Here is a 24,696-nt window from a genome sequence, read left to right as displayed (position 1 = left end):
ACAATCAAAGAGTACCGTATTTTTCGGACGATAAGGCGCACTTAAAATCCTTTAATTTTCTCAAAAATCAACAGTGTGCCTTATAATCAGGTGCGCCTTATGTATGAAATTAACTACTGTGCTTCAACATACTGAACTGAAAAAGTGAGTGTATTGTTCTGTATTTCATGTGTTAAACCTGAACAATGTTGAAAGTTATTGTTCATGAGTTTAATAAAGTTTGACTTTTCTGACTATTTTATTTTGCTTAATGCGTCTTAATATTAATAATAATAACAATAACAAACCGGTGTGCCTTATAGTCCGGTGCGCCTTATATATGAAAATAGACCCTGTCAGACCCATTCATTGATAGTGCGCCTTATAATCCGGTGCGCCTTATAGTCCCAAAAATACGGTAAAATGTCAGTTTTCACACCTCCAATCAGTTACCATTCATTGATAGAAAAGACGGGAGCTACGTAATATTTTTAGTTTGCGTGTCTCATAGTTTACCGTAAACCCACATTTACAACCACATGCTTAACTTCCCAGATACATTCGTCATCACTTTCAGACGCCTCACTCCTTTATTTGTCATTTAAACTCATTCGTAAAGATTCTGCTGATTTACATTTTTGGGACGGGGGACGATGCAAATCCAATTCGGATCAATGCATATTTCCCTTTTGTAAGATTTAAACTCTCCACGTCATGCTATACTTTCTAAAACACTTCCTTCTTTCATATAACAACTATCATGTGTCCAAACAATATCTTTCACTCTATTTGTGTGATTTGGATATTCAATTCATCTGTCATTCTGCCACAAAGTGATGTGATATTCAACCTTTAAATTAAGATCATAAGTGACCTTATTTCACAAAATTGACTAATTTAAAATGAATATACAATCAAGATCCTAAAAACAAACTCATCTACAACATTTTACATACCAGCACATTCCTTTACGGCAGCAGTTTGAAGCGTTAACTGGCTTAAATACAACATCTATCCAGCATCATTGTGTGTATTCAGCTCTGTTCCCCAGCTACTTAAAGATAATGCATTGTGAATGAGATGGAGCCTGTCCGAGTCTCATAATGTTTTCACGCACACATTTGTGCGTATTAACCTGGTAGGATCCAGTCCCTAAATCAATAATTTGCTTTTGAATATGTTATCATCACAAAAAAAATATGGACAAAGGAGCAAAGAGAGTGTTTAACATTAAAGGACAGTTAAATAAAATGTTAGTCATCCCCTAGCAAGAACAAATAGTCCACTCTTGAAATCACTTTCACAAATCCTCTGCCAACAGTTTGAGTTAAATGATGAGACAATGCTAATATTTCAAACAGTTCTGTCTTTACAAGACACAAGAGAAACTCAATTAAAAGGAAGATTATGATATACACAGTTAAGTTATCTTCAAATTGCCTATATGAGTCAGTGTGCTGTTGGTAGGATTCAGCTTGAGGATGGAGTGATGGAGGCTCACTCAATGATGGGAGCCGAGCGATCATTGGTGACCGTTTTTCTGAGTCGTATGTGGGCAAATGGATTAGGCCTGAAAGTAAGAAGGGAAGAGAATATGTAGTATGAGAAGGTGCTCAGCAGCTATAGCCAAGGGGGGGAATCTTTGACTTTTTTAGTCCATAAAATAAAAATACAAAAGACTTTAAACACTATATTTGCAACTTCTTTATTTATTTATTTACTGTTTTTGTGTCACTTATAGAAAAATTGCATTGAGAATGTTGTTGATTGAAATGCTCAAACAAAATAAAATGCTCCCATTATTTTCCACAAAATATTCATGTGGATAATTACAGATCAAAGGATGCATGCTGACGTCATGGTAACAGTTGGCTTTGATTTAAAAAAAATTTTTTTAAATAAAGTCAGAAAAGCCTTGTATCAGGAAAATAAGTCTTATTTTTAGGTCCAAAAAGAAAATTGATCTTATCAAGCATGTTTTGTAATCTCATTTTAAGAAATCACTGCTAACTGTAAAAGCTAATAAAAAGGTGGAATGAACCAAAAACCGGATGCAAAACGAATTTACAATAAAACCCAGTAGAGAAACAATAATTTTTGTCTTTTTTAAGAGTTAAACCACCTCTAACATTTCTAAATCTAAGAATGTTGTGAAATAACAATTTAAGGTTGTTCATTTTTAAGATGTTTTCTTTCTTTTTTTGATGGTGATACCTATCATGTCAAAAATGGCTTTTCAATTTGTACATGAAAAAGTATTCCTCTTTTTCATGTTCATTCTATCATATACTGTAAGTAGCTAGTCTATCTAATCTAATCCCTGCAACCCTGAAAAGGAGCAAGCACAGTGAAAGATGGATGGATGGATGAAATCTGAAAAATGTTGGCTGTAGTTTCTTAAAATTAGGCAAAACATGCTTTAAAAGATTCATTTTCTTTTTGGACCAAGAATAAGACTTGTTTTCTATATACAAGGCTTCTTTTTACTTTCTTGAAATTCCTTTTTTGATAATGCACTGAATAACACAAGGAAGGTATAATAATAATAATAATAATAATTTTTAAAAAATGGGATTACCTGGCCTGTGAAGGTGGAGTAGAGGCCAGCTCTGCTGAGATCTTGAGAGACAAGATAACAAATACCCTGAGTTTCCCTTTCATCAACTTTGCAAACTGTGACTTCTGAGCTACTCTCACAGGTTTCATGTTTCTGACCTTGTTGGTGTCAGCCATGCTGTACGGGCGTGGTCGGAAGGTGCTAACCCTCTGTGGAGGGAGAGAGCGCTCCTCCTCAGACTCAGGGTTATGGGTTTGGTGACCCGGAGATACCAGCTTGTCCAGATGTCCGGTGCTGGTGCTGTTAGCCTTAGATAAGAAAAGAGAACTGCACAAGGAAAGATATGTATTCATAAAAAGGTTTATTCAATTCATTTAATTTATTAACTAAATGATTTGTTTTTCCTGAAGAAAATGCAAGTCAGCTGAAACGAACCCCTATTTGACTGCTGGGGTGATGTCATCCACCAATTAGGAGTCAGCATTTACCTCTGCTGTCTCCTGATTGGCTGGTGAGTGACACATCAGCCAAGATTTGAAATTATCATGCTGCCAGATTTGAATTACTAAACATTAAACTCCAGAAGATAGCAGATCTAAAATATTGATACCTTAATTGTTCAAATGGGTCTTACCTGACAAATCAGCCAACAAAGTTTAAAAAGAAATAGAAAACATAAACTATTGTATCATTCACTATTTTGTTGATATTGGAAATAGATGAAGAAATAAGGAAAAGGTCCTTCAAAGATCTGTGTGTTACTGGTAATTTTGATCTTTTGACGATTATTTGAGAACAGGAGGGAAAGGTCATCATGACAACAAACAAAAAGTCAGTTTGACCATTTTGCGAAGGTGGCTTAATCGCACGTTTCCTTACCTCTCGAGATGATCCATTTTGCTGTGTTGTGGCTGAGTGTAGGAGAAAGGGAACCAGCCTTTCCTGTGAACAAACAACGCTCAGAGCCATGTGCACTATGGTGGAATCTAGCTAAATTAAAACTGCACAGGTAAATTGGTCCCTTCCTTCATCCATTTGGCAACCTTTCAAAATCACACCCTCTATGGTGACAGGTTGTTTTCTTATTTGTAACTATGATGAGAAAAATTCTGTTGTATATTTGTAATTACTTTAAATACTTAAAGGCACACTGTCTAACTTTTGGCCACTAGGGGCGCTAGACCTGTCACATCAAGGGCCCCTAGTGGCCACAAGCGCCACAGCATTGTTGCAAAAATCAACAATGAGTCAGTCGGGCCAGCTTCCCTTTCTTTTGATTGTGTATGAAGACTAGTTGAAATGTAATTTCGGGATAAGTATTTGCTTTAAGGGCTGGGTCGGTCGGTCTGGGGTGCGAAGCGGGGCTGGGCTCGCGCTGCCGCCCTCCTCTCCCCGCTGCCACAGCTAAACAGCTAACCCTAACCCTAACCCTAAGGGCTGGGGTGGGTGCGAAGCGGGGCTGGGCTCTTGCCGCAGCTGGAGGAGCAGCCGCTACCGCCCTCCTCTCCCCACCATTGGAGGCCCGGCCCTCGTCCCTCCACGCCGTGTGGTGGCGCTCTACCCTCCTACTCCCTGGCCTCTCAGCCATTGTCGGCCCCCTTCGCCGGGGGTCGGCGCGGCAGCCGTGGTCGTGGCGGACGGGGGATGGGCAACCCGGCATGTGCGGAGCGGTGTCCAGCGCCGGGCGGAACGAGGGTCGGCGGAGGGGGCCGGGTCTCGATAGCGTCTTTTTAGCCTCCTCAGAAGCAGTTGTAAACTTTTTACTTGCCTCGGCCATGACCAGGAGTCGAACAAGCTGAAAAATACTAGCAAAAGCCTTAGCCCAATTAGTATATCCGAGCCTGTGGTCACGTGACTGCCGTAAAGTGATACGTTCTCCAGGCATTCTCCAGGTCACATGACCTGACCAAAGACGGTCCGTCTCTCCAAACTTACATGGGCGGTATTTCAACAGGGAAGCCCAACTCGGAGCATTGATACTGTCAAACCCTGTATATTGGCCTGAGTCAATTTAAATCATTTAAAATAACTCATATGGGTCAACTCTTTATGTCACAAAGTCAGCGGTGTGCCTTTAAGTAATGTTTAAAAATGCAAATACTTCAGTACTTTCACTTAAGTAATATTTTGACAAAGATACTTCTACGTAGTTTTTGAAAAGTAATAAAGAAGAGTACTTTGTACACCTCTGGTTATAACAAGGTCAGGACAGCTAAAGTCCAGTCGTACCGTCCGGTCCGCTCATTTTGACCGTAATGCCATCCGTCTCTTGGCTCTGAGATGAGCAATGCTATGTTGTCACCAGCCAGGAAGTGGAGTAAACACGCTCCACCCATTGTGCTTCCACCCACTCCACTGCCGCCACCACTGTCTCCTGGTGAGTGAGCAAACATGGCCTCCACACGCGTGGGCCCAGAGAGCGGCAGCATCTTGGGCAGACTGGAGCCTGTGGAAGAGGGAAATATAAGATTACAAGAATGTAATTCATGGGAGTTTGACAAAGAAAGATGGGTAACACTTTCCTAGTTTTGTACATAAGGCTGACATTATACTGTCATTATCGGTCATTTGCATGAATAAGGTGGCATGAAGGCTGTCATTAAGTGTTGTTCGCTAAATTATGACACCTTTGTAGCTATGTTGGTATTTGGGTGAGGTGGTGGGATCTAGTGGGGTTAGAGTTAAGGTTAGGGTAACGAAAGGATAGGGTTAGAGTAACGAACAACACTTAATGACAGCCTTCATGACACCTTATTCATGCTAATGACAGGTGTCATGTCATAATAATGACAGCGCAATGTCAGCTCTTCTGTATAAAACTAAGTAAAGTGTTACCGAAAGATGGAGCCAGGAAGAAGAAATCATCACGTCATACCCTGAAAGCCGCCCGTCCGCATTTCACTGCCTGGCCTCTTTGGCAGGGGCAGCGTTGCAGTAGCACTCATGTCTGCAGCTTTCAGCAGCCAGGGGTTATGTGAGGGAGACCACTTGTTGCTACTTCCTGGTCCAACCTGCTGGTGCAGGAGCTGCACTGGAGTCATGGCCCTGGAAAGAGGAGCACTATGGGACAGAGGGGGGCTGTGAGGTGCACTGTGAGGGATTGGAAGGGTCATGCTGGCTGGAGACACCTGACTTAGTGACATCACTGTGGACGGGATGAGACTTGGGGAGAGGTTCGATGTGTTTGTGGGCAGGGGGAGTGAGCTCTGCAGGGCTGAGGAGCAACTGGTGGTGGTGGGAGTGGATGCAGCCGGGCTGGCACTGCCGCTGGTGCTGCTGTCAGGAAGGGGGCTGGCTGACGCACTGACAGGTGTGCTGGTATGCTGAGGAGATGCACCCTCTGAAGACCCTCCACCAGCTCCTCCTGTGGAGGACCCTGAGTGGAAGGTCTGAGGGGAGCCTTGAGGAGGACCAGTATCACTCTGGGAGGAGGAAGGAGGCGAAGGCTGTTGCTGCTGCTGGGGACGACTGGAGTCTCCGTTTAATAGAGGAGAAACTTCTTGGACAGAGAGTCTCTGAAAAAAAACAAAAACCAGATCAAATATTAGGTTCTGATTTCTATAAAAGTTCAGATGTCCACATTTCACTCCCACCTTAAAATAGTAAAATCTTCCCTACCCCTTCCATTGTCCTACCCTGACTTCCTCTTCACTGTTCCCCTCACCAAGGTGTAACACTGCCCTCTCTTTTTATATTCTCCCTTTAATAAAGTGTTTCTTACCCTTCCTTAAGGAGAGCTGGTGATGGACACAATGCAAAAAATTATAATTCATTTATTTAATTGCAATAATAAGACATGCATTGCTGTCACGAAAATATTGTGCATTTGCAATGATGTGATGATACAAGTTTTTTTTTCTACTAAATAAAATCAACACTAGTACTTCTCTTTACAAGTCCTAAAAAGACAAAATGTTAATAATTAATTAATATATAATTTCTGATGAAGGGGTTCTGTAGGAAATAAACAATCGTAACATTTGTGCACATGTTTTTGTAGAAGCGGTTTTAGAAGTAACTATAACTCAATAAAGAAGTTCTTTCTATCACATAACTTGGACATTCCTCCACTTGTAAAACTTTATGGCACACATTTTTTGTCACCTCACATGACCTCAACTGAAATTGAAAATGCTGAAAACCTCAACTGAAGACCAAGACAACAGGATGCTCCACTGTCTGAACAAACCGTAATGTCCACCTTTGAATGATTAACTTTAAACTGACTGAGAAATACAGAGTGCAGATGAATGATGACAAACTGACCTGTTCTGGCGGTGCAGAACCCAACTTGCTGTGACGGAGGACATCAGCAATCCCAGCAGCCCCTGAGCTTTGGGGCGCGGTGTAACGGAGCAGGTTCAGAGCGCGCTCTGGGAGCTTTGTAGGCTGAGAGCATGACTGCTGCCAGGAGGAGAGTTTCTGCGACAGAAGCTCTCTCACCTGGAAAACATCAACAACACATAAAAAAATAAAATTACATCAGAATTTCAACTTTTGTTTTAAAACAATATAAGTTCTAGAAAATGTCATGAATTATTATTGTTAATATTAGCCACACATTTTCAGTAGCTTTTGTTGGGGAATCTTTTATGAAAGATTATTACACAAAGATGAGCAACTTTTATCACAGCCACAAAAATATGGTCATCTTATCCAAAGATATTGTCAGAATTTAGTGTAACATTAAATAACAGTCAATAAAATGTTGGCTTTTTTTCTTTTTGCTGTCATTTTGATGTTGTTTTGGGGTCATTTGGCATATTATTATGTTTTGTTGTGTATATTTGATGTAATTTAGTGTATTCTCTTTGGGGGCCTCAGAACCAGTGGTAATTTTTAATTACAAAAATACAATGTTGTTTTATTCAAATTTTTGTCATTAGGACTAGATTTAGTCAACTAAATAATATTAAGATTTTAGTTGACTAAATCTGTTACAGTTATAATAAGAGTTTACGCATTCATTCATTTATTTACTATTGATCAAACTGATATAAGATGGTATTAATGTTTGTAAATACACAGACAGATTTGATGTGATCAATGCGTAAGTTCTGATTGGGTCTCGTCCCCATGTGACGAAAATATAGTTTCATTTTTATTAGTCAATGAAAATATTAATTTAGTTTGATATAGATTCTGTTATTTTTATTTTTTTATTTTATTTGTTAGTCCTAGTCTAATTTTTGTCACATAAAAAAATTTAGTCGCCAAAACTATGACAACATTTTTAGTTGACAAATATTATCCCTATGCTATCTGAACAATAGCCACGTGTGTCCTGCTGTCTGCATGAGAATATCTTGATTTTAGATTTACAAACACGTTACAGTGTTTATTGTGTTGCCATTGAATGTGAATTGCCATTGCACCAGCACAGGCAATAAACACGACTATTCCTACAATTAACAATGACAGACTAATCACTATTTAAATCTGTATTACTCCAGTTTACCTGTTTGTAACTCATACAATGATTTAAAAAAAAAAAAAAAAAAAATGAATGAGAAGGAAACACTGTACCTTGGAGTGGTAGTTAATAAGCAGTTTAGTGACACAACACTGTCTGTCCACCAGGAAGCAGTATCTCCTCCTCTCCTCTGTGAGGGCAGCCCTGTAACCTCCAGCCACCAGTGTGTCCAGTTCACCCTGACGACGACTCATCAACTCCACAAACTGAGAAGAAAATTCAAATGTTATCGATAAGTCCTTTAAAAACCTTCAGTCGTCATCACCGGTTGAGCTCTACAGCATGATATTTAATGACCTTTATAACAACAGACTGCCGAGGCCTGGAGGATTGTGTGACCTCACTTCCTGTCTGTTCATCACTTGGGTGTGCTTTCTCTTTATGCATTTACTCTTACCCTTTTGCCATTCTTTCATTCCAGCACCAAATCCTCTCACCAGATCAAGCTCTTTCCAGTCTGAATGTTTTCCACCAAAGTTTCTTTTCTGAACAATCACCTGAGGCAGATTGAGCTTTAATCTCATTCACAGTGACTCACTTCTCCCATAAATGCTGAGTCACCTCTGATTCTAAATCTGCTGCCATGGTGACATTTAGGATTAGGTGATTGTTTCTATTTATCATCTTGAAAAATGTCTCTTCTAGTGCGATTATGGGCCGCAAACATAAAGAGAGTTCCACTTTGAGTACCTGCATCTCTCTGTCTCCGTACTTGTTGGGATGGCGGCTGCCCTGGCTCTTCCTGCGCAGCTTCTTCAGCTGAGACTGACAGCGCTCAATTGACTCCGATTTTGACCTGCGCTCGTTCTGGTACTTCTTCAGGGTTGCCTTGGAGAAAAATACAGAGCTTTGAACTAGCATTGAAAACTAAAGATCAAACACATGATATTGTAATTTACCTGAGATAAATTCAGATGTACCAAATGATAATAAGGTGGAGGCAGACTTTAGCACACGAGCATCTTAACACTATACTATACGTTGTAACTGCATATTAAATTTGTATTTTAGTCTTGTATTTCACTTTGTGAATGAATAATGTCATTGTTGAATTTGTACTTCAACTATTCCACCCATTTTAGTCTTTTAAAATATATTTTTAACTTGATTTTCCCCATTAATGCTTTATTCATTGTTGAAAATCAAATATTTTCTTACATAATATCTTTCCAGCATCCTCGACCAACATTGTTTTAAAAGTAGAAAATAAGAGGTAGACTTTTTAAAAGTTTAAAACCCCTTCATCTGGGACTAAATACTAAAAATTGAAAATATGTTAGGATTGAAGTCGTAAATGCAGTTACTTTTCCAGTAAGGAGTTAGACTACATCACTACAAAAGTAAATGGAAAGAGTGACATATATGACAATGAATAAACATACTGTGAGGTACTTGATATCCAGCTCCAGTTTCTGCTCCAACTGAGAGAGAAGTTCGGAATGAAACAGTTTCAACTGTGGAGAAAAACACACCAAAATGTCATGCATCAATCATTTTCATACCTATTTAGCATTAAAATCTAACCAATACCTAATAAATAATGCAGGGACAATTTTTTTTTTGTTGTTGTCTGTATTTGTTGCTTATATCTTTATTTTCTCAAATTAACAACTGGCCTATAGGCACTCCAGATGAAAGATTTGCCAATAGTCATTCTCTGTTTACGTGCAGTAACAGGAACTTAAAGTGATAAAGAAATGTAAAGGAAATAAAGGAGGTAACTGGTATTTAAGTTAATCTCAAAATTTGGCTTTATTTTTTTTTAAATAGCAAAAATGAAAAAAGTATTTACCTCTCAGTTGTATTGAAAATGCCACAAACTGATTATTGTGAATTGAGGAATTTTAATGGTGCATGATGAATAAATATGCTTGAAGAATAATGGGTTTTCCAAATGGTGCCTTTTTCCAAGAGTAGTATAAACAAAACAACACACTGATTTCCTTTCTTACCACGTCTTCCAGCTGCACCTGAATCTGTCTGTGGACCTCTGCCATCTGAAACAGTGTGTCACCTGTGAGATGCAAAAGTTCAATAAAAGTGACATTAGATTTAAACAGCAAATCAGATTCTGTGACACAAATATCAAGGATTTCAGTGTGCGTGTGTGATTTCTGCATGAATGCCATGTTTGGGTTTGTGTTGTATCAAAAAAGACATGTCATCAAATTCTGTTTAGACTGTGGTTTTTGATGCACAGTGGCCATGTTTACATGGGAGCTTTAATTCCTCTTTAAAGCGGAATAAAAGTTAATTCCTCTTTAACCTGACCTTGTAAACGCATAATTCCTAATGCTAATTTAATTCCGATTTAAAGTTAATTCCGATTTAGGTGACTGGTTTATTCCATTTTTAATTCCAAATTAGATCATTCCTCTTTCTTGTAAACACTTAACTTGGGTAATTCTGCTTTAAGTTAATTCGGATCGTTTTGTGCTTGCACGATGATGTGGCAAAGACGCGCGGGTGACGACACAATCCAAGATGGCGGCGGCCCAGACTCCAGGCTTGACTATTTAATAAGAGCCTTAATAAAAGACATGGATATAATGAAAATAGTGGATGGACAGAGGGAATTACTATTTCCATGTAAACACGAAGCAGAACACTTTAATTCTGAATGATTTAATTCGGAATAAATAATTCCGAATTAAAAAACATCATGTAACCGTGGCCTGTGTTCATCGCAAAGCTCTGTAGTATGTGGTGGCATCCCCCTCTCCCCCCTACACTCATGCCGGCCTCCCCCGCTGTTTGCAGCATTACAATGAGATCATGTGGTGTTGTTAATCTTCCAACAATGGCCCCACTCTTTTCCTCTGTTCCTCGCTCTCTCCAAATTTCCTTTTTCCCTACTTTTCCTTCATCTCCTCACTCAGTGATTCATATGGTCGACTGTTTCCATCCTGCACGAGCTGTCACTCACTGACTTGCATTAGAGTATGACAGCCTACCATGCACATGCACATTATTCTGCTCCGACCTCACACTCACCCAGCTCCTTCGAGCCCTGGCTGTCACTTGCCAGCTCTCCCAGTTTCACCAGAGTATCAAAGTAACCCTTAGCAGCCACGGTGACGCCTGAAGAAAAGCGTAAATACATGTTATTGGTGGGGAAAAAAAGGAAGAGGATTCAGTGACAAGTGTAAAGTAGAGGAGGATTAGCTGGAGGACACTTTGTATGTGTCTGAGTGACCTGTCAGAGCTCGCTCATAATGCTTCCCCATGGTCACAAAGTTTTTCAGGCTGGGATTAAACTGGTCCAAAATGCCCTGTGAAGAACACACACACACACGCACACACACACACACACACACACACACACACACACACGCACACACACACACACACACACACACACACACACACACACACACACACACACACACACACACACACACACACACACACACACACTTTATTACCAAGTCTCATTTTAATCACGGTCACTGTGAGATTGTTTGACTTGTACCTTGTAGACATTTTCTGTCATCTTGTTGACCTCGTCTGTTCGAGACATTTTTTTTCCTCACGTTTTTTTTTTTTTTTCGACCAATTTGTTTTCTTTTGTTGTCCTCAAGTGTCCACGTCCTTATGCTTTACATGAGACAGACATCCTCTAAAAGGAGGCGATAACAGTGAAAAGAGATTATTATTTTGGCAAATTGTATTCCAGAGCAAGTCAAACAAACATAAGGGGGTGAGAAACATTTCATCTGCGCAGGTGGGATCATTATTGCCAGGTTTTGATAGTTATTCACTCTTTTTTCCCATGGAAATGTACTTTGAGCTCTTAAAATGCTGGAATTATTATGCGGAAGTCAAGGACACATCAAAGCGATCAGCAGACGCCTCTGAAGAAGACTGGCAGTTGACAGTCAAAACATGTCAGGAGAGCAAAGTAAATTTCCTGAGGAAAAAGTTGTCAAAATATAAAATTGTAACATATTGTTCCAAAAGAAAACTAAATGAACTTGCTGGAATTATTATTTAGTCTTTTATTTTCCCCAGGCAAGGCAGATTTATTTGTATAGCGCATTTCATACACAAGGCAACTCATTGTGCTTTACATGATCAAAAAGTGCAACAGACAACAGCTTAAAATCAATAAGAACATTAAAGTAGGCAACAAAACATTTCAAATCTTCAACAAAAACATTTAAAATCTTCAACAAACATCAACAACAACATGACCAAAAATCTCCTTCTCAATCATAGGCAGTAGAGAAAAAACAGTTCCTTTAACTTTGATTTAAAAATGTTCACATTGGATGCTGACTTCAGCTCTGCGGGCAGTTTGTTCCACTTCTTTGCAGCATAACAACTAAAAGCAGCATCGCCATGTTTACTGTGAACCATAGATCTGAGAGACATGCTAGGTTCATACCTGACTATTCTGAACTAAACCCATTCACACATTCATACACCAGCAGCAGAACTTTAACGTTTATTCTGAAGAAAAGTCTTTTATTTTCCCGTTTTTAGACAAACATATAAAAACATCTAATATGTTATCCTATTTGCTTTGCAATCACAACTCATATGGAACTTTGTTATTCTTCTGTAGAACTTTTCAGTCCTTCAACTCTTCACAACAAGTGACCACAACCTCAAATTTATCTTTTTATCCCCCGCTAAGTATCCCGTTTCCAAATTCAACACTACAGCCTCACTGTGTATAACAATCCAAATATTTCTCCAAGGATTCTGTGCCAGGCAGCTTATATCTGCTGAGATGAGAAGAATGTGTTCCTCCGGCTTGAGTCACAGATGTCACAGCACTGTATAAACATCCATTCTTGATGTTTGCTCAGCACAGAGGACGATCAAGAATGGGACCGCTCTGAGGTCAGAGGATTTCCAGTCTGCATTTGATGGATTCGCCTGATTTTTTTTTCTCCCCCTGTGCAGCCCTCTTTTGTTATCACTGAGATTACAGGGAAAAAGTTGACCCAGATCAACTAATTGTAGATGACACAAACCATTCCCAGACTTTGCCTCATTAAGGCTGCTGCAGTGAAACGTGGGTTTTTTTTTTTTTTTTGTCATGAGAGAACAGAGTTAAAGCCTATTAGATGTTCTAACTCTGCAGGTCGTTTAGAGTGATACAGAAATATTTGGATAGATTTGTTAAACATACTCCAAAGATATAATAAAGTGTCACTTGTTTCAGGAGGCAACACGGGGGATTGTGCAGGTGGTCGGAGAACTCATACAGAGAGTGCATTCATGTGGTTTCACCTCATTAAAGTGCTTTACAGCATCAAGGATGCAAACACTTCAAAATAAAAGGCAATTACTTAGATGACCAACTTCCATTGAGAAGCTTTTTAGACCTATCTGAAACTAAAAACAACAAAAACTGCTGCTTTATGCTTATTGGTTTCCAAATATTGAGTTTGTGGATTGCAAACAGGCTCACAAAGTATAAACTTATCTTAAGTACAAACTTAGTTTTACTTTCAAAATGACAAAATGACCACAGAAGACTAAATATATTGTCAATAACACAATAATTGAATTTTATTTTTATTTTTTTAGCAGCAGCCCTGCAGAAAATTGACTAATCCTTTCAACAACATCCCAACTCATTTGAAACCATTCACTATTAAACACCACAAATCTGTCCAAAACCAAGATGAATATATTATCTGTATGCAGATGTAAAAAAAAAAAAAAAAAAAAAAAAGGTTTAGTTTTCAATAATCAGCAGTTTTTATGTCTCCAAAATGAAAGCAAAGCCATTTTACATAACAGTGAGAACTCTGCTGATCTTCCTGACAGAAACAGAAATGTTAAATAAAGATGTAACCTACCTTGGTGGCTCTCATCGTGGGAAAAAAAGTGAAGTCTTCCTCTTTGACTGTTTAATGAACAGTATAACACCCCCTCTTTCCCCCTATGAGGCTACTTTCCCTCTCGGTCAGTTAGTGGGGGGTTGTTTCATCAAGCAGAGCACTAAATCTCAGCTACCCTCCACCCTCTTACCATAGACTGTTGCCACCTTTTTCACATGCCCCCCCTCCTTTCCCCTCACACTTTGCTGCTCTCTCTTCAGTCCTAGGAATAAGGGTCAGCCTTTCGGTGCCGTTCAGTACCTTACCACAGCACTGAGCCGATTACTGACATGCCTTCACGCAAAGAAAAAGAGCAGAAAAACCTCCTGAAGCTGCAGCAGTAGCAGCAGTAGAAGCAGTAGAAGCAGCTCTCTGCCAGTGGAGGCCACAGTCAGCCTCCTATTCTGCACCAGCCTCTCTCACTGGGGCAGAATAACAATGAGCTAACAGGACCTCTTCTGAATAGCAGCAGGAGGAGAATAATGACTTGAACTTTTTAAGCCAAAGACAGAGCCTACACTCTGCAGGCCTATCACTGCATGGCCAACATACAGCCGGCCCATAGCGCATTCCTGCAGAAGAGGAGGAGGAGGAGGAGGAGGAGGCCCTACATCACACAGCCAGGCTTTTTTCTTACTGCTGCAAACTGAGCAGAAGATGTCAGGGTGATAGAGGGAATGAAGAGAGTCGGACCGTTTAAGTGGTGGAAAATATTACAAAGCATTGTTGCGAGGCAGTAGTGAAGTGGTTTTGAAAGATTTAATAAATACCTGCACAATAAGTCAGGTTATTTAACTCAGGTCACAACCAGCTTCAAAGCTCCAATAAACTAAACCACTAACTGACTTGTTTTGATTCCACTGGAGACAGTAAACACCAAAACTTCTGTTTAACTCATCTTTTTACAATAACCACCATCCCCTCATATCAGCACGCCATGACTCACGTTAAATGAAAAGAAGTTGCAGCTTCATCACGTCCTGTAATGAAGATTACAGTAGGTTTGTAAAGGTTCTCAGGCAGGTCCAGGTCATGGTAATTACACTGGCTAAACTAAATTACTATACAGCAACATTTAACTCAGCATAATAAACCTGGTTGTAATTTTATGTGAAGCTCTTACTAAAATAACACTTTTATGACAATACAATTTCAACTCTTCCTCTTGTACAGTATTAACAGAGACGTAAACAGGAATGAGGAAGATGTCACAATCTCTGTCATTATATTCATGTCTGAAATGTACAGGGTCCAACTTTGTTTCATGTCTCTTCTTGATTAGTTTGGTTTTTGAGTTCAGCTGCTCCTGAAAGTTCACTGGAAGCAGACACAAGTCCTGGAGCTTTGTCACTGAAAAAAGAAAAACAAAGTCTGTTCACGTACAAGACAGAGGAGTGAGAAAACAGATCTACAGAGTTTTTATTTACCATGCAAGAAAGAGTAAACACAAAGCACCCAGTAAAGACAATATCAGGAAAACAATACATATTCAGCAGCTTAAAACAGGGATTAGCAATAGAGTGACGGTGACAGAAATAACAAGTCGTGCTCACAAAACAAAGACAACAGAATAGCATGATTGGGAAACATTCAATTAAAGGGCCCATGTTACGCTAAATGGACTTTTCTGTGCTTTAAACATGCCCAAAGTGTTTTTTTCATCGATTCCCTCAATCGTTAGTTAGAGGATGATTTGCTCCTTTCTTACTGCAGGGTGAGCCCAAACACCTCCCTCCAATTTGATGACTCGTTCCCATTTTGATGACGAATTTGACGCGACACTGAGCTGGAGAAGCCACGCCTCCAGGAAGCTCTCTGCCGTGATTGACATGTAAACAAACACGCCCACGAAGGTGAGCATTTCAGCGTCCTTCACGCAGTGCTATGTATGTATTTTCTACAGTTCATGTATGTACCGGTGAATGCCCCGCCCCCACGCTCTGTGCCGTGTTTATAAAGCAGCATGAGCTCGGCTACAGAGTGGGTGGGAGGAGCGCGGGCCGTCCTCTGGCCCTACGTCACCGTGCGGGGAGGAGGAAGTCAGTGTCCTGTCTATAGACACGCCCACTCATGAATATGCATAAGTAGGCCGCAAATCAGCCTGTTTGTGTAGAGTTGCTCAGAAAGTGACTTTTCAGAGGCTAAAACTCTGGAAAACAGGTGAGTTTGGGAAAATAAACCTCAAATACTATGTTTTGGGGTTCTTAAAACAAATGGAGATGGGTGAAAAATAGCATGACATGGGAACTTTAAGCATAAAAGTCTGTGCAAATAATACCAGGTATGACAACTTTTATAGTTTTGTAAATCTCACCTCTCTCCATCTTTTTCTATCTGGAAAAAAAAGTTAAAGATAACATAAGCTCCTTCCCTGGTGTATCTTTTTTTTAATAAAAGGCAATGTTCACTAAATAATAACCGAGCTACTCACCTTGGGCTTCTGCAATGGGCTGCCAACGGTCTTTCTCGGCCCGCCGAGGGTCTCAAAGGAGTGACTGCGCACTCTGATTGCTCTCTGAAGACACAAGCATACAGTAGGAGGTGAAACATACAGTATGATTGAGTCAAACATGATCCCAGGTCCTTATTGGGAATAAGGCATTTCACCTTAAAGTTTTCAATAAATCCCCCACTTCCTTCAGGGACCCCACGCACACCCTCAGAAGACGAGACGACAGACTGTAATGGATCCCCCATCATGACCTGGGAACGATTTGTGAGTTCAGCCTTCAAATTATCTAACAGCGATGAACGAGTACGAAGCTTTGGAGAAGAAAGGAAATAAGATAAATGATGAAACAAAGGGTTTAATCAGCGGATTAACCAAACGACTTAGACTTAAAACTTTCTCGTTCCTACCTCCAGACGCCTGAACTGTTGGGCTTTACAGCAGGAAATCTCTGCATTGATGAGTTTGGTCAGAAGGAATTCTCTCAGCTGGAGATGCTACGACACAGGACAGTGTTAACAAACTTATCAACATTATTATACGGAAGTGTTTTATGTGACAAACGTGAATAGCAATATCAATGAAAATGGGCTAAGTGAAATAAAAGTGAGCGCTCTGGTGTTCATTGATCGGTCTAACTTCAGTGAAGAAGACTTCTTCAAAATAATGTGTTTAAAGCTCTATTTTTAAATGTTGCTGGGGCATCTCCAAATATATTGTACATGTACAAATTGTAAATCAAATATATTGTACAAAGTAAAAACCAATATATTGTACAAGATAAAACCTGGTATATGCAAGTAAATATTTTGGTATATTTTAGCGGTGGGCAAATTGTTCCTTTTTTAAAAAAATTGGGTGGGAAAATGTCAAGTAGCATTTATTCTGTAATTATAAACAGATTAAAAAGAAAAATAGCAAAAATACCACACAGTTTTAATATAATGGGATCTGTTTGTGACTTAGGAAGAAATAACTGCTTCAATGTTTGTGTTTTTAAAGTAGGAAAAACAGGTTAAAAAAAACATATCGAGGCTTGTGAAACAGGCAAAACTGTCATGTCAAGAGTGGGTTAGTATATATAAAAGGAACAAAAAATTATGAGAAAAAAACCTAATTTAACTTAAAATATGAAGCAAATGAGAAATATTTAACAGTTAAAAGTAATTAAACTCTTACATCTGTGAAGATGGGAGGATCTGGAAGGACTGGACCAAAGGGAGGAACGTCTTCTCTGGCTGTGACACACACCTGTCACCCAGAACAAAAAAAACAGCCATATGTTTACCCCACTTACACTCTTGTCATAAGAAACACTGTCAGTAGAAAGCTCATGTTATTCATAAGGAACACCACTTTAATAAAAGAAAACTCCCTGTGTGGAAGCATAAAGTGGGTAACACAGCGGTTCTCAAACTGGGGTCCTTGAGCCGTATTGAGGTCTGTGAAATAACTTCACAAAAAAAATAAAAAAAAAAAATTAAAAAAAATCAACTATTATTCATGTTGTATCATTACAAATGTGTGTGATACATATGTCAACCAATTTTACACATTTTACATGTACTTTTAATGGATGCTAAATGACGCACTGCTTATTTTTAATTAGTGTGCACATCATTTGTTTTTTGGTAATACAAACACATTTCATGTAATACAGTATATACGACTAGTACAGTGCAGGTACTCTTCATGTTAATTTTACTACAAATATATTAATATTAAACATAAATGTTACACGAACAGATCATTCCTATTGTATTTAAATTCAAATTTGTTTTTAAATGGGTCCTAAATGGGTCCTTGAAAAACTCTCTCCTGAGCCATAAAAGGCCCATCATTTAAACAATTTGAGAACCCCTGGGGTAATGGATAATTATGAAGAATAATTGTAAGGTAATTTAGCTAAAGAAGGCTGTTTATTTTATATTATATACAATTGCTTATTGCGTGAGATGTTGCATCCAGGAAGTATAGCACTAGCATTTTACTTCTTCTGGTCAGAGACTGTCAGCATCTTCTGAGTGGACCCACTACACCACCATGTGGTAACAATAGATATGATGAAACCTGGAGAACCAGCATCAGTAGAGACATAAAGCTGTCCGTCACATAGTGAGAAGCTGCCTGATGGTCACCTGGTATGCAGCTCCTTCTCCATCCTCTTCCCTCTGAATCCTCCGAACCACCAGGAAACAGTGCAGGAAGTGAGACTTGACAAGATCGGAAAAAAATGGGGTTTGTCCCTCTTGGAAAACCACGGCAACAATGTCATTGCCTATGTGTCTTTTTCTTTGTAACTATTGTGAGGGGGACACAGAAATAACTCTGCATGAGAAGAGAACAGAGAAAGATTTTACAAAGAACATAACAATTCCCTCAGAAGCTGATTTCCCATGAATCATCAGCACATGATAGAAACAGAGAACCACACCACAGTGAACTGACCTGCTGTGGGTCGCTCTCAGTGAAAGGCAACTTAGTGGACACATGGAACATAATGTCTCTCCCATGAAAGGAAGTAAAGATTGCTTCAGTTCCTGTCTGGCCGTGACACACATCCAATCCACCTCTAAAGCTATAAAGGAAAGAGAAAGTTAGAAGATGAAACCATCCACATGTTTCTCTGTTTTATTATTTTAATGCTGGATTTAATAAACTCAGTTTACACGGCAAACCCAGTTTGATCACAACACAGCTGGACTGGAGAATTCCTGGCACTTTAAATGTAAAACATTTAGACATTAAACTAAATGAATTAGATTAAATTAAGTTAATGTTTACGCTGTAACTTATATTTGATCAGAATTGTCCTGTGGGCAGAATTAGATACTGATTGAGTTTGACCCATTTGCTCTATAATAGAAGAACATCAGGATTTGTTACCCTGTGAATCCATGCAGTTGAACAGTCCCTCCCAAAACTGACAGAAAGTCTTTAAACTCCTGACTCTCCTGGTTGTTACCTAGTATATCCTCTTCAGTCAACTGCAGATAGATGGATAGAGGGTGAAAGGGTGAGGGTTCACAACCAGGATTCAGCTGAAAATAAAACTAACTCGTACCTGTCCATCCCTTTGGTACAACACACCAAACTTGAAATTAGGAGATACTCTGTGTTCATCGAATGTGGTTATAAGTTCTGGAGCCTGAGGGGAAAAAAGGAGATACTTTTCTTATTTGAAAGTCATAATGCTACAACATGTGTCATTTATTTACCTTGAGGTAGCTGACGACGTCAAACTTAGAGACGGTCACTCTGTCGCAAAGCAGCTACAGGACGAAAAAAAAACAAAACCCAACAGCATTATTATTAAAACAGATCATTTAGTGTGGAAATGTGTGAAATTTAGTCAGCGAAATCAATCAGACATTTTTTTGTCTTTGTCACAGGAGGATCCACTCTCAGCATTTATAACAGAGGACAACATTGATGACCGTTCAAATGAAGAAGAAAAAAAAAACCCTTAAAGAAAAAACAAAACAAAATACCAAATACATTTCGAGTGACACGTTAAAAGGTAAATTTGTGACAGTGTTGGTTATACATTGTGTTGTTGAAATCTTCACACACCCTCAGTGTTAATGTTAATGTCTTGACTCTGAGAATTGTATAAATCAACACTAAATGGGGTTAGTTAAGACTTTTAACACTGTAACCGGAGTATAATCAACTCAATTAAAGGGTTAGTCAGTGTTAAACTTTTTAACACCTACAGCAGACATGGGCAACTTTTAACACAGTGGCGGCCACAAAAAAGAGAATCTTGTATATTTTCCTGTCATTTTTGTGTATTATTTGTTGTCGTGTGTGTTTTTCTATAATCTTGTTTATTTTTTTGTAGTCATTTTGCGTATTTTCTGAATTTTTGTAGTCATTATTATAGTCGGATTTTTGTCGTTGTTTTGTGTATTTGTTTTTTTTTTTTTTTTTGTGTATTTACCGTAATGTCCCATATATTAGCTGTAGCCAATGTGCAAAAAGCGAAATGAATTATTAATAAAAGTAAACAAAAAATACTGGAGTTCATAGCATCATAGTTAAGCAGCGGTTGACGCGTGAGGTTTATAAAGTTTCTTTAAAAACAATAGTGTTAGGTGGTGATAAAGAGTTATTTACCTTCGCTAACTCAACAGCAGAGGGGATGCTGGGAAAAAGCGATATAGAAAACACTCCATGCAGAGAGCACTCCCTCATCCTGAATGGACAAAAACATGTCATAAAACACATGGGATGAGTAAATAAAGTCCTCTATTTAAGGTAATTTATTTGCACATTAAAGCTTTGATTGAAAGCACGCAAAAAATGTCAACAGAACAACAAATCTCAACCTTAGTATGACACGAAGTTTATTCTCCTCTTCTTCCAAACACACAGACAGAACCAGTGGGCCCAGGGATGGATCTGCAGCTGTGAATGAGTGATGGTACTGGGACGAAGAAAAAAAAAAACCAAGATAATAAATAAATAAATAAATAAATCATCTCAAACAGTCAGGGGTGGACAAAAATCATTTTTAGACAACATAAAGTGAATTTACTCGTGAGCGAAAGAACTCGTGGTAGACTTTGGCCTCAGCATCTCTTTCCATGATGTCGAAGGTTTCTGGATAAAGGCCGCGGTGGGAAGTGGTGGGACTGACATCACGTAAGCTCTCCAGAGGAGGGTCAATCCAGTAGCCTCCCAGTTTAGAGGGAAGGATGAGCGGCAGTTCTCTACCATTGGTCAAAAGCTGAGACTAACATAGACATGAAGGAGTTAATGAAAATGATGATGATTGTTTATATAGTTCAGAGGCCGAATACAGTTTTATCTCAAGTAGGGCACAGCTTTTAGACAAGGAAACAAGCAATTTAAACCTTAGTTTGCACTTCTGTGTATAATTGACATGTACAGTATGTAAGGCATCGATAATACCCAAACAATAACTGACATCAGTCCCTGCAGGATTCCTCTCTTGAAATGTCTATAATTTTGAGACAATTTTTGTTGTGTAATTTAGAGGAAAAGTAAGAGATGAAATCTTGCACAATAAGAACTTCCTTTATTTTCCACAAAGGCATCTGTGTAAAATAATTATTATTATTTAAATAAAATAATATCAATTAATTCAATTCAAAATAAAAAGAATCTCTTGGTTCTAAGTGTTGCTAAGGTTATGAACTCAAACTGAGAAAATAACCAGCATTCAATACTGTTTTGGTGCTGTACATTACGTTTAATCTGGTTGGTCGGCTATTAGGGCTGAACGATTTTGGAAAATAATCTAATTGCGATTTTTTTTTTCCTCAATATTGCAATTGCAATTTAATATGCGATTATTTTTGCAAGGACTTCTTGTCATGTATTTTTCAATGAACACAAGCAATAAATCAGTCTGTTTCATAATAAGCAATTTCAGATGTATTTAATTTTTAAATCTATAAAATATCCATTTTAATGCACAGATTACAACAAGAAAGCAAACAAATCTGTGACTTTACCTCTTCAACATATCTAACTAACTTCACGTTTCATGAAACATGTAAACATGTGGACTGCACTTCTAAAACACTCAGGACAGACAGGACAAGAAAATCGCGTTTTATGATATCGCAATAATATCGCGAATGCAGGTAATCGATGAATTTGATTTTTGTCTGGTCATTTCATTTTTTGTCATTTCACAATGTCCGTTGATCATTTAAAACAACAATAATTTACTCAGTAACGGTTGGGTTTAAGAATGTAACAAATTACTTCTTTTAAAACATTCTTAAATACAAGTAAAATGACTGATTTAGGAAATTTACACAAAAAAAGTAGAAGTAACCATCAAAGCAACTCAATCACAGTAACATGAGTACTTGTAATCCGCTACTTTCACCTCTGATTGTTTGATAATTTACACAATGATTCATATTTTCTTTGTAATTATTTTTTTTTACTTTCTCCTGCGGGCCACATTAAATGCCGTAAAGGGCTGGATTTGGCCCCCGGGCCTTGAGTTTGACACATGTGGTTGAATGATACACATAAAGATGTCAGTGTCAACACACACTCAGTAATATTTCTGCAGCCTCACCTTTAGAGGCAGTGGGAATTCACAGCGCTGCTCATCGATCCTGCTGCCCTGACGCACAAGATCATTAAAGGTAAGCACAGCTCAGTCTGGAAACACATGCACTGCACGTGATCTATCACATGGTGTAACTCACCTGGAGCTTCTCAATGATTTCAAACAGCTCTGTGTCCTGTTGACGAATGAAGTGCAGTCAGAGAGACAGTAATAAGGAAACACAGCTTTACATATCACAGCTATAAACTCATTGGTTTTATCTAATATAAAATAAGATATATAGAAAATATAATCATGATATCACCCTGTGGCTGCCACTGGTGGAAAGGAAAGTCTTGTTCTCGCTTTCAGGAGAGTCCAGGATATCCAGCATGTTGTCCTCAGGTCTGCAGCGACAGGTTGATTTACACAATGACACCATTCACCGCAATAAAGTGAAAAAGTTCCTCACCTTGTCTCATCTGCACATGTAAATCTGTCCACACTGTAAACAAGGAAGTGAGAGGAAAACTCTCCTCAAACAACAAACAAGTCGACCTCATCTCACAAACCACTGTCATTTATTTAGACCATTTATTGTTACACAGGTGACTTTTCAAAAAGCTGAATGTCTGAAATCAAATTGTTATCTTTTCTTGTCCTTACTTACCCACCGTATGCCCCAAAGGTGAAACTCCTCTTTTTGGAAAAGGACATGTCATCCCTCTTTTCTCTCTTCATGTCTCTGATGTCACAGTGAATGTTTCTACATGCCAGGTTGAGAACGAGTCGATCAGGGCAGGTTCAAGTAGATTTAATTCACTCTTACATTCTGCCACTCCTCCTCCTCCTCTTCCTACCCCCTGCCTCTCACTCATTTAAGCTTTCCTCCCCCCCACCCCTGTCCTGCTGTCAGAAAGACAGGCAGTATTAACCCAATCAAACAGCTGCAGCTGCTGCAAACTCTTAAGCGGATACAGTCAAACTGATCTGATCTGCCATGTGTCATCGATCCCCATGTACGAGGCAGTTTAACCGACTGACTGAGCCTAAAGCTGGACCAGTGAGTTAAAAAAAATTAAGAAATAGAAACAAATGATTGAGGCGATTCCTTGTGGACTTGTTACCCTTTGCGTCAGGAGGAACCATCAATTATTGACAGCACACACAGTAAGGGAGAGGAGATAGACAGCAGGAGTGAAAGTAGAGAGAGAAAACCATAAAAAAGGGAAATTAGAACATTAAGGTGAGAAAGTACCAATATATATCATTATTTAGGCTGTCAACAACAAACTATTCATCCTAATAGTTATTCTTTACATATGCAATATCATTTGAAATGTATTATTATGCATAGAACACTTCAAACATACATTGATACTTCAGGTAAAAACACAAACAATACAGGAGGGGCAACAGAAAGGATAAAAGTGCAATAGATGCTTTTTACTTAACCAATGGATTGGTGACATCAATTGCATGTTAGTATTCAGTAGCTGGAGTTAAAAGCCACACAGACACAGCGAGGTGCAATCTGTCTGTGTAGGTCATTACTGCCATAACATGAAGATGGTAAAAGGTCGACTAATTAGGGAACATCAAAGTGCAATGATGGATGGATGGACTGATGTGTGTGTGAAACTGCATATAATGTAAAATCCATCCACTTTCTGACCCACTTGCTCCTTCTTTCAGGGTCGCGAGGGTCTGCTGGTGCCTATCATCATCATCTCCACAATAACTGCTCTGAACAACATGAGATAAACATTACACTGCAAACAATTTGTATCTCTTATTTTTAGGCCAGGCTACCAGACTCAAAACGCCACATACTTTGTTGTCGTTGTTGTCGTCGTCGTCATCGTCGTTGTCCTTCTTCTTCTTCTTTTTCTTCTTCTTCTTCTTCTGTACAATAGTATATATTGCTAGTCCTCTGTTATTCGTGAACTGATCAGGCTGAAATTTGATATTTATAATCTATGGATGTGTACGCATCGACTCTCGGAGCCCGATTTTCGATTTAGGACCCAGGGGTGGAAAGAAAAAAATAAAAAGAAGGTCAATTTCTCATTTATTTGTGAGTCAAATATTACGACGATTGGTGGTACCAAATCATTTGCACGTACCAATATATAAATGGGGCCCATTACAACGTACGTGTCACGGAGGCGCCAGGGGGACCCTGGGGGCCCTATTTTTCAGATGACAATTCCTCCGATAATTCTCGTTAAATTGGAATGCAGTTTGGAATGAATACTCTATGAATTAATATGATGAGAAACTCTGAGCCCTTTTTTTGAACTGGGGCCTGGGGGCCCACCCCCCATTTCCGGTAATTTCCAAATTTATGGGAACATAGTCGTG

The 24,696-nt window shown here is 39.0% G+C and overlaps 2 protein-coding genes across 2 annotated transcripts; both read right to left on the bottom strand.

Moving 5' to 3' along the window:
- Window positions 1–269: 269 nt before the first annotated feature.
- Window positions 270–14,910, bottom strand: LOC114477456 (brain-specific angiogenesis inhibitor 1-associated protein 2). The gene is made up of 15 exons (XM_028469766.1): window positions 13,826–14,910; window positions 11,482–11,628; window positions 11,206–11,281; window positions 11,004–11,090; window positions 9,962–10,023; window positions 9,392–9,463; window positions 8,700–8,837; window positions 8,063–8,215; window positions 6,803–6,979; window positions 5,412–6,051; window positions 4,766–4,982; window positions 3,416–3,478; window positions 2,695–2,863; window positions 2,558–2,598; window positions 270–1,549 (listed from the first exon to the last, which is right to left on the bottom strand). Exons 2-15 carry the CDS (start codon window positions 11,527–11,529, stop codon window positions 1,477–1,479), a joined length of 2,016 nt encoding a protein of 671 aa, XP_028325567.1. The 5' UTR covers window positions 11,530–11,628; window positions 13,826–14,910; the 3' UTR covers window positions 270–1,476.
- Window positions 14,911–14,979: 69 nt separating this feature from the next.
- rap1gapl (RAP1 GTPase activating protein-like) lies at window positions 14,980–23,186 on the bottom strand. The gene is made up of 19 exons (XM_028469778.1): window positions 23,003–23,186; window positions 22,805–22,837; window positions 22,658–22,739; window positions 22,493–22,528; window positions 22,360–22,407; window positions 20,836–21,033; window positions 20,627–20,724; window positions 20,415–20,493; window positions 19,514–19,567; window positions 19,360–19,443; window positions 19,182–19,282; window positions 18,744–18,873; window positions 18,434–18,595; window positions 17,475–17,546; window positions 16,706–16,792; window positions 16,454–16,609; window positions 16,278–16,361; window positions 16,161–16,180; window positions 14,980–15,196 (listed from the first exon to the last, which is right to left on the bottom strand). The coding sequence occupies exons 1-19, from the start codon at window positions 23,071–23,073 to the stop codon at window positions 15,109–15,111; spliced, it is 1,683 nt and encodes a 560-aa protein (XP_028325579.1). The 5' UTR covers window positions 23,074–23,186; the 3' UTR covers window positions 14,980–15,108.
- Window positions 23,187–24,696: the final 1,510 nt, after the last annotated feature.

Source organism: Gouania willdenowi, chromosome 16 (assembly GCF_900634775.1).
Source record: "Gouania willdenowi chromosome 16, fGouWil2.1, whole genome shotgun sequence".
Taxonomy (NCBI): Eukaryota; Metazoa; Chordata; class Actinopteri; order Blenniiformes; family Gobiesocidae; genus Gouania; species Gouania willdenowi.
Note: the sequence above shows the minus strand (reverse complement) of the source record. Positions and strands in the feature narration are given on the sequence as shown.